Source organism: Poecilia formosa, unplaced genomic scaffold, assembly GCF_000485575.1.
Source record: "Poecilia formosa unplaced genomic scaffold, Poecilia_formosa-5.1.2 Scaffold512, whole genome shotgun sequence".
Lineage (NCBI taxonomy): Eukaryota > Metazoa > Chordata > Actinopteri > Cyprinodontiformes > Poeciliidae > Poecilia > Poecilia formosa.
The window spans coordinates 263,610-272,533 of record NW_006800451.1 but is presented as its reverse complement, the minus strand read 5'-3'; the positions used below and the strand labels follow the sequence as shown (position 1 = coordinate 272,533).

Genomic DNA, 8,924 nt, shown 5'->3' with positions numbered 1-8,924 from the left:
TTTGGGGTTCTTTGGCCTTCCTGCTGTCGTCACCAGTAAAGTATTCAGAGCTAAATTTAAACCAACAACAAACAAACTGGCAACCGCTGGAGCAGAGCCACTGACACAAGCTGCATTTCCATTATAATCTTTGTAAATATTCTGTTGGTGTAAAAAACAGCGACGGTCTCCTGCTGAATGGAGTTTTGTCCTTTTGTTTCTTTTCTGTTTGTCTTGTGATAAAAATGAGCAGAGAGAAAACCTCCAGCTGCCTTGATGTCTATTCTGTTGTGGGATTTTCCCAGAGTGGAGACAAACTGGACGTTTTACACCAAGTGTGTGCAACAGGAAGTTTTTGGTACTTTCCTCTTGATTGTCACCTCGTGGGTAATTATTGTTTTTATTTTCTGCAATGAATTTACGGCTAGTGGGAACAACATTTCAGAATGTCACAAATACCTTCTAAACAATATGTTCTGGTCAAACGTTTGTCTGGAATGAAAAATGTTTTATCTGGGATTCTACAAAAAACAGAAGAAAAAAATATTTTAATAATAATAATAAACTGGATGAAACTGAGAAGTTACATTTTATCAATTATTGCAATGAAATAATTATAGCTTTTGGTTTATTGTTTGTAATGGAACATTTGTTTTTTTTTACAATATTAAAACATGAACCTGTTTGCATTGAAAATCAATAAAAACTTGTTACAAAAATGTTGGTGAGTTTGAGCTCAGGTATTTCCATTCCTTCCTCTCGATAAACACTCAGCATAAATCTCCAGTGGACATGACTCAGAGCGTTGCGTTTGACTCAAACAAACAAAACCACAAAACTAGAAATAAAGCACAAGTCAGGTTTGTTGAATAGTACATATTAAAAAAAGACCACTTCTGAACTTCATATTTAAAATAGAATCTCAGCAGTTAAAGTTTAACATCGACCTACGTAAGACATGACTTGTCAAGGCTCCGCCCCTTCCAAGACTCGCCTGAGGTTTTCCTGTAATCACACGTCCTTCCTCCTTGACTTGAACATAAAAAACTTCCAGCAAGCCTCTCTCAGATTAAACTGCCAGGATCTGCTGAGAGATCAGAGCTTAGCAGGAACTTTGGATGCAGAGCAAATAGTTTCCAAAGAAGCCAGAAGAAATGCCTCCAAAATCTCTGGACTTGTATTGCCCCATCTGCAAGGACGTCTTCAAGGATCCTGTTGATTTGCTCTGCAGCCACAGCTTCTGCAGAGAGTGTTTGAATAAATGGTGGAAGGACAAAATAACCCCAGACTGTCCGATCTGCAGGAGAATATCGCCAATCAGCAATGGCATTTCTGGAGAGGTTTTCTGCCGGCCGCATGGTGAGAGATTCAAGCTGTTCTGTGTGGATGACGAGGAACTTTTATGTCTCGTCTGTCAGCATTCAGATGGTCATTATGGACACAAACTCCAACCTGTGAATGAAGTAGCTCAGGGTCGGAGAAATGAGCTGAGAAGGGCCCTGAGGCCGCTGCTGGACAAACTGAAGGTGTTCAAAGAAGAGAAGGGAAACCTGGATCAGACAGCTGAATACATTAAGCTCCAGGCCCAACAGACCGAGGGACGGATCAAGGAACAGTTCAGGAAGCTTCATCTGTTTCTCCACAAGGAGGAAGACGCCAGGATTGCTGCTCTGAGGACAGAAGAAAGCAAGAAGACTCAGAAGGTAAGCCTAAAGATCGATGCCCTGAGTAGAGAGATCGCTGCTCTTTCACGGACAATAAAAGACACAGAGGGACTGATGAAGGCTGAGGATGCCGTAATGCTGCAGAGCTTTAGGACTGCCGCAGAAACCATCCAACAGCGCCTCCTGCTGGAGAATCCTCAGCCTGTCTCTGGAGCCCTGATAGATGTGGCCAAACACCTGGGCAACCTGAGCTTCAACATCTGGAACAAGATGAAGCATCTGGTGTCCTACACTCCTGTGGTTCTGGATCCAAACAGTGCGAACTTTGAGCTCATCCTGTCTGAAGACCTGACCAGCGTGAGATGCGGCCAGAAGCAGAACATTCCCGACAACCCGGAGAGGTTTGACTTCTTCCGCATCGTCCTGGGCTCGGAGGGCTTCATGACGGGAACCTACAGCTGGGACGTCGAGGTTGGAGACAACACAGACTGGTTTGTGGGAGTCGCCTCCCAAAGCGTCCAGAGGAAAGGAACCCATCCCAGCCGTCTGTGGAGAATCGGCTGCATTGACGGTCAGTACGTGGCCCGGGCCCTGTCGGAACCGTCCACGGTTCTGCTGGTGAACGGACGGCTCAGCAGGATCAAAAGCATTCTGGACTGGAACAGAGGGAAGCTGATGTTCCTCGACCTCAACACCAACACTGTCATTCACACCTTCACTTATTCCTTCACTGAGAAGCTGTTTCCTTACTTTAACTCTGTGCATGCGTCCCCGTTGAAGCTGGTGCCTGAAAATGTGTCTCTGAGGTTCAGTTAACCAGACAGTAAAGCTGCTAAAAGCTCCAGCCGCTTTAAGAGGATCAGTGCAATGATACTAAAACAGAAGAACAAAAGGGATACAACTCTCTGATTTTATTAAGAAATGCTTTTACTTTGTTTTCTCATAACATTTCAACCACATTTTATTTTACTGTATAGACTGAAGTATCTTCATTTGGACAGTTTAAGTGACTCAAACTGAAATAAAGCTGTTGATCAAATAAACATTTGTGAAACTGTCTTTATTTGAAGTGAATCATGAAGTGATGGTCTGACAGCATGGAAATCATCCACTGAAGACCATGAAAGCTTGTCCTCCATTTTTAGCTTCAGAATCGGTCCAGCCCGGTCCAACCTGACTGACTGTACTGAGACCAGCGGCTGAATAGAACCCGACATATCATTTTAATTTATTTCAATTAATGATGCTTTTAGTGCTTTCATTTTTATCCACCCTCTCCCGTTTTTATCCAGTGTCTTCCGGCTCCGAGTCACGGTGAAAGGATGAACTCCCTGCTGCTGGTCGGTTGAATCTGTCCGTTCCTATGTTTAGACTGTAAACACATTAACACAGTGTTTTCTTTAGTCTTCTGTTCTGTGTGAGCTCCAGGCTTGTGAAAGATTCAGGAGCCTCTGAAGCAAATGCGCTCCGTAACTCTTCAGCCGTCAGCAGCAGGCATTCAGCCTCCGTCTCAGATATGACATTCAGAAAGGATTTTATTTACGCACAAAGTTGAAAATGTACAAATTGTAATCCATAAAAATGATGGACAGGCTTCAGATTTTTCCATCATTTAAAAAATAAACCGTCTACTTTCTACTGCAAATGTTTTATTACACCGAAAATAAGATGAAACTAACTTTTCAGCAAAGCTAATTATCACTAAGTGGATCTTTAATATTCATAAATGACCATTTCCACTGGCTTTAAGTGGCATGTAAAAGTATTCACACCCCTTGACCTTTCCCATGTATTGTCACATTACAACCACAAACATACATATATTTCACTGGAATTTTATGTGAAAGTCCAAAACAAAGTGTTATATGGAAGGAAAGTTATACATAAATAAAAAAACATTTTTCCCTTCCTGTTTCCTCTCAGCGGTGTCATCTGACCCACAGGACAAATATTAAAGGCTTCAGAACGATGACGTGTAAAGACAGAACCGGTCGGAGCAGCTGGGGCTGTTTGGAGGGGAGCGGCCTGCCCAGTATCGCCTTTTATCACCAGTAAAATATGTAGAAGTAAATTAAAACCTGTTGGCTCTAAAACAAACAAACTATTTTGGCATCAGAATCTGTTTTTCAGGTAGCTCACTGGAAAGTCCATCCATCCCTCTGATGTTCAACAATAAGGTCTGGTTTGGTTATAAATAACCTGCTTAGGGAGAACATCAACAAAAGCAGTAATTTAGATCAAAATGGCCGAGGCAGAGCGTCACCTGAAAAGGAAAATGATGAGCACATAGTTGAGTCTATAAATAAATAAATACTGCCTGATGAGGCCTCGGTGTTAAAGCCGCACAACGAATTAACAACTTCAATAACCCAAAAGTTTATGAGCAAACAGATTTCATCCTCAGGTCAATGTTTCATCAATAACCTCTAGGTCAGCTACACTCACCTAAACTAAGTAAAAACTAATGATGAAATGTAATAAACTAGTAAAAATATTACAGGAATAAAACCAATAACATGATTTAATGATGTCAGTTCAATATAAATTATGAATGTTGAGAAATCAGGAAATTAGAAACAGAAACGCCTGGAAAAGTTTCTGATCTGCAGCTGGAAGAAGGCTCAGGTCAGAGGTCAGAGGTCAGCCCAATCTCTGGTTTACAGCTGGACGAACTGAAGCTGGCTCTAGATCTACAACCCTAGATCTGTGAAACCAAAAACATCTCTGTCTCAACTGTTTTCTGAAAGAACATGGAAGATGAAGGGATATTTCCGCAGAGCGCCCGTCCTCTACGCGGATAGGACGCTGAGCTCATGAAGACGTTACTGTTTCCCTCTGGAACCTGAGAACATCGATTAGACCTCATTTATTGACGGTACAAGAATCATTTTTAACCAAACTTAATAACATTTGCTTGCAGCATGCTAAGTGTTTTATTCTATGAACAATTTGTTGATATTGTGATTCTCTGAATGTGTTTTATTTTAGTTTTAGAGTCGAAGAAAAATTTCCACCATGATAGATTAAATAGTTTCATTTTATTTCTTCTTCTATATGAGACTCTACAAAAAGTCTCTCAGAATAGCATACATGACACAATGAAAGCAAAAATGTGAATTTTTTGCTTGTATCTGTATAACCAGATTAGTTATTCTTCTGTGATTCATAATTAATTTGTTTATTGATTGATTTTTGCTCATTAGGTTTCCTATGTATACATTGAGAATGCTTCTTATTATGTTGTTTTTCATGTCTTACTTTTTTTGTTCCTCCTATAATTGACGGAGATAAATAGGTATTATTTAGAATAATAAAGGTCTTGTTTATGTCATTTAATTAGCTCTACATTTTTAAGAATATTTAAAAAGTATGTTGTTTTATTAGAGAATTTTTTATGGTGCCAATAATTCCGGGATTAGTAGTAAATAATAAAAACTTTGTGCTATTAGTGATGTAGTTATGTTAGTTGTATTACCACCCCCGCGCCACTAGAGGCAGCAGTAGACCTTAAAAGATGCAACTAAGGAGCAGATTTAGAAGTACACCGAAAGCTACAGAATTTAAGAACTGTGAGCTGCGCTGAAGTAAATAAAAGAGAGAAGTTCAAATACATGCTGAGAGTGAAACTCCGTCCTAAAGGTGAAGATATATCACAGATTTTTAAAAATAAAATAAAAACGGGAGAATAATATGAAATGGCGCCCCCTTCACTTCCATAGTGCGATGGTCCCATTTCCAGGTATGAGACTGCCAGCGGTCCGTCCCGCCCCTTCCTGTTTGCTGCAGTGAAGTGGATTTGGACTGATTCAGGTTTCATACCTGCTGCTTTTAGGGTGCATCACAGCAGCCCAGGATTAGAGCCCTGAATCAGACTCTAATGCGTTTGTCTAGAAAGTCCGATTCGTTTTGGAGGTGAGAATGCAAATTTGAATTCCAAAACAGACTAAAAAAGCGAACTCCAATCCGCCTAAAGACCTCAGACTCAGTCCGGCTGAAGCGAACTCTGAAACGGTTGGAAGGCAGTGAGAATGCAAAAGGACCGGAGACCGCTCCAAAAGCAGGAAGTTAGATACAGTGCAGGGCATTCTGGGTAATATCTGCTCTGCGGGTCAACGTGCCGACAGAAAGCAAGGAAAAGCAGAATATAAATGGTTTAAAGCTTTTTATTACTGTAGCGAACTGCAGCTGCTGTCATTTTTAAACCTTTGATAAATGAAAACCTGAACTATTTACCTCATTTGTTTGAATAACAATCAAATATGATGACATATTTCATATGTCTCATATATATATGAAGCATATGAGTCAAGGTTTGTTACATTTTGACAAACTCATTTTAACAGTGGCAATTTTGTAATAAATTATTCACCAATATAAAAGAGCAATTTGCTTAGTCCTCTCTTGCATCTTGATAGAAACCAAACTGCTTATAGATTTATATTAAGGGAGAATACTTACAAACATCAGCAATGTCCTCAGCTTTAATCTAAGCCATGTTTATAGAAATCGGGTAAGAAATAAAAGCGCTGCCATCATTTTTTGACAGCTTCCTGCTCATCCCGCATTGGAACAGCCTGGTTTGGTGGACAGACTCACCGCGCAGCAATGGCGCCTGCAGGAGCGTTGCTAGCGTTAGCGGCTAACAGGATGTCCAAACCAGTAAAGTATATCAATGGAGAAATCCTACAGCCGCTAAAACCTGACACCGCTTCGTTTATGTTTACTTTTTGTGAAGAAGAAAGTTGCGCTGCTCTTCTTCAGAGGGTTTGTGTCGATTCCTTCAGTAGCTGTTGATGCAGCGCCCCCAGAGGCGACGGGGGGTCATGGTTCCAGTTAGTTTGGGTCGTTTCCGTCAGGCTCTCTCGCGGCTTCCCCACCAGAATGCTGAGCGCTGGTGGAGGTAGGTGCGAGAGAGGCAGGTCTTCACTTCTTTTCTTACTTAGGGTCATATTTTTCTAGTTCAACAATTAACGAGGTACTGTAAGAATATTTAACATCTACAAATATAATTTGTAAAGTTTTTCTCGTGGTTGGGCTGGAAAAATGTGACCCTATGAGTGGGAGCTGGTGTTGGTGGCTGACCACTCAGTCACGGCGCTAACCGTGTCTTTTATTTTTCAGCCTGTTGGACCACTTGCCTGCAGTCAAAGCCACATTGTGAAGTTTTTTATTCTGTATTGTATTAGACGACCGACAACTAAACAAGAAGAGTTACATCAGCGTCCTGGCGGCGTTCAGTTTGTCACCTAATGCTGAGATCGACTCAAAACCTTCCACGATCGATGTGTTGCAGCCCTGCTCTAGCAAAGCACGAAGAGTTCAGAAACAATAAGAAATGGGAAAAAAGTTAATAACTGATTAAGTCGTGTTTTAGATTGTTCTTGAAAAACTAATCAGTCACGGCTGCACAGTGAACCCGTTGATTCTTTACAGCCGCTCCTCTCTTGCAGGTACTGCGTACCCCCGCTAAATCTTTTAGGGGTACGCAGTACCTGACTGTACCCCCCTACTTTCACCCCTGAGTACCACCACCGGGAAAGTCCACCACCAACACCACGAGCTGGCCGATCCTGTCAAAATAAAGGAAAGAAACATTCAAATTACAGACAATACAATTATACACTTCAGTCCACGACCAATCAGCAGCAATAGTCCAAATTAAGAGTCTGTCCTGGGAGGAACCGCCACGCTGTAGCAGACGCCACTAGAAGGATTAGTCCGAGCTGGTCACCAACTAGCCCAAATCAGCCACACTGGACGAGGGATAGGAGCCAGCTTTACGCCGACCAGGACGGCGGGCATGAAGCCAGCAAACAGGATGACAGGTAGGCAGCCGACAGACAGGCGGACCGCCGGTCGGGGACAACCCGGACAGCAGGAAAACAGCAGCGGCTATCAAAAATAAATGTTAGAAGTGGAATCTGAAAGCATGCAAAAACCAGCACTTCACTTACCACTGAGCTCTTTATGTAGTGCCTCGGACAGGGAGGAGGAAACTGGTACAGGCGGCCTGAAGGACGGTCGATGGATCGGCGATCAGAGCGTCGTTATTTGAGCACGCATTAATTTGCGGCTGTTATACAGAAAATGGAAATAAATCACAAGTAATAAGCTTGATGGAGAGAGATGAAGCCTGCCTTACCTAGCGTGCAGCACCAACAGACGCCGAGGTCTGAACCGGAAGGAAAACAGCGTGATGTCAACCAGGTGAGGGAGGGCCCTTTATATACAGGCAGCCAGCGCCACAACCAATTAGATTCAGGCACTTGTGTGGTGCGTTCAAAGCCTACAGGGCATACTGTCACATTTAGTTTAGATCAGATCAGATCAGGCTGGACTTCCTGAGGGAAATGTGTGGGTTGGATATCCAGACAGCAGAAACTTGAACTTAAATGATCTATAATTTCTACTTGGGTTTTATAGTTAAGTAGCTGAAATTGGGTAATTTTTCTGCATTTATGTTTGGGTAAATCGTTGGTGCTGGATTTATTGTGGATGTTCAGGTTAATCCTCTGATGTTTTGAATTTTCTCCATAAAGAAGTTGGTAAATCCATTTCAGGTCATGTTTGTGTCAGCTGTTGCAAATAAAGCTCCAGTGTCGTTCATGTTTTTGTTTATGATTTCTTTGCGTGTTTTAGTGTTGAGCGATAGCCTCGCAGTCTGTGGGACTCATAATAAACGTGAAGTTGAGTTTTAATTCTTCATTCTCCCCTACAGCAGAATGTCTAGTTGATCTGTTTGCTCATTTCTCCATGGAGATTTGTTTCTACCAGATAAAGTCTGCAACTTAATGGAATCAATGACACCTGAAGAGTGGAAATCATCTACATGGTTACAGCTTAAAGGTGAGGAGGAAGAGTAGGTTTGATTAAATGTTTCTGCTGTGTTGTCTGTGACAGTAGCTGTTTGGCTAAAAGAGTCAGTGGTGGTTGTGTTTGCAAAGATGACAGTGAAATGATCAGACAAACATGGGACATATGTTGCCCCATACCTGGTGTTGCCGTTGCCCCATACCTGGTGTTGCCTCTGACCTGTTGATGTTTAATGTTGCTACTGAAGTGCAGAGATTTGCTTTTGGGCGGGATTTCCAGGCAGTCGGAGCATTACAGCTTGGCTGTTTCGCTCAGTCTGTGGAGGGATGGATGATTTCGATTTCAGAGTCAGGGGAATGTTTCGTTCAGAGTCGGGGGAATGTTTTGTTCAGAGGCGGGGGAATGTTTTGTTCAGAGTCAGGGGAATGTTTCGTTCAGAGTCGGGGGAATGTTTTGTTCAGAGGCGGG

At 42.2% G+C, this 8,924-nt stretch overlaps 1 protein-coding gene across 1 annotated transcript; it reads left to right on the top strand.

Moving 5' to 3' along the window:
- Positions 1-881: 881 nt before the first annotated feature.
- Positions 882-3,009, top strand: LOC103156967 (nuclear factor 7, ovary-like). Its single transcript, XM_007579212.2, has one exon. The coding sequence runs from the start codon at positions 1,134-1,136 to the stop codon at positions 2,457-2,459; it is 1,326 nt and encodes a 441-aa protein (XP_007579274.1). The 5' UTR covers positions 882-1,133; the 3' UTR covers positions 2,460-3,009.
- Positions 3,010-8,924: the final 5,915 nt, after the last annotated feature.

Coding starts and splice junctions, on each gene's coding strand:
- LOC103156967 (XM_007579212.2), top strand. CDS start 1,134: ATGCCTCCAAAATCTCTGGACTTGTATTGCCCCATCTGCAAGGACGTC.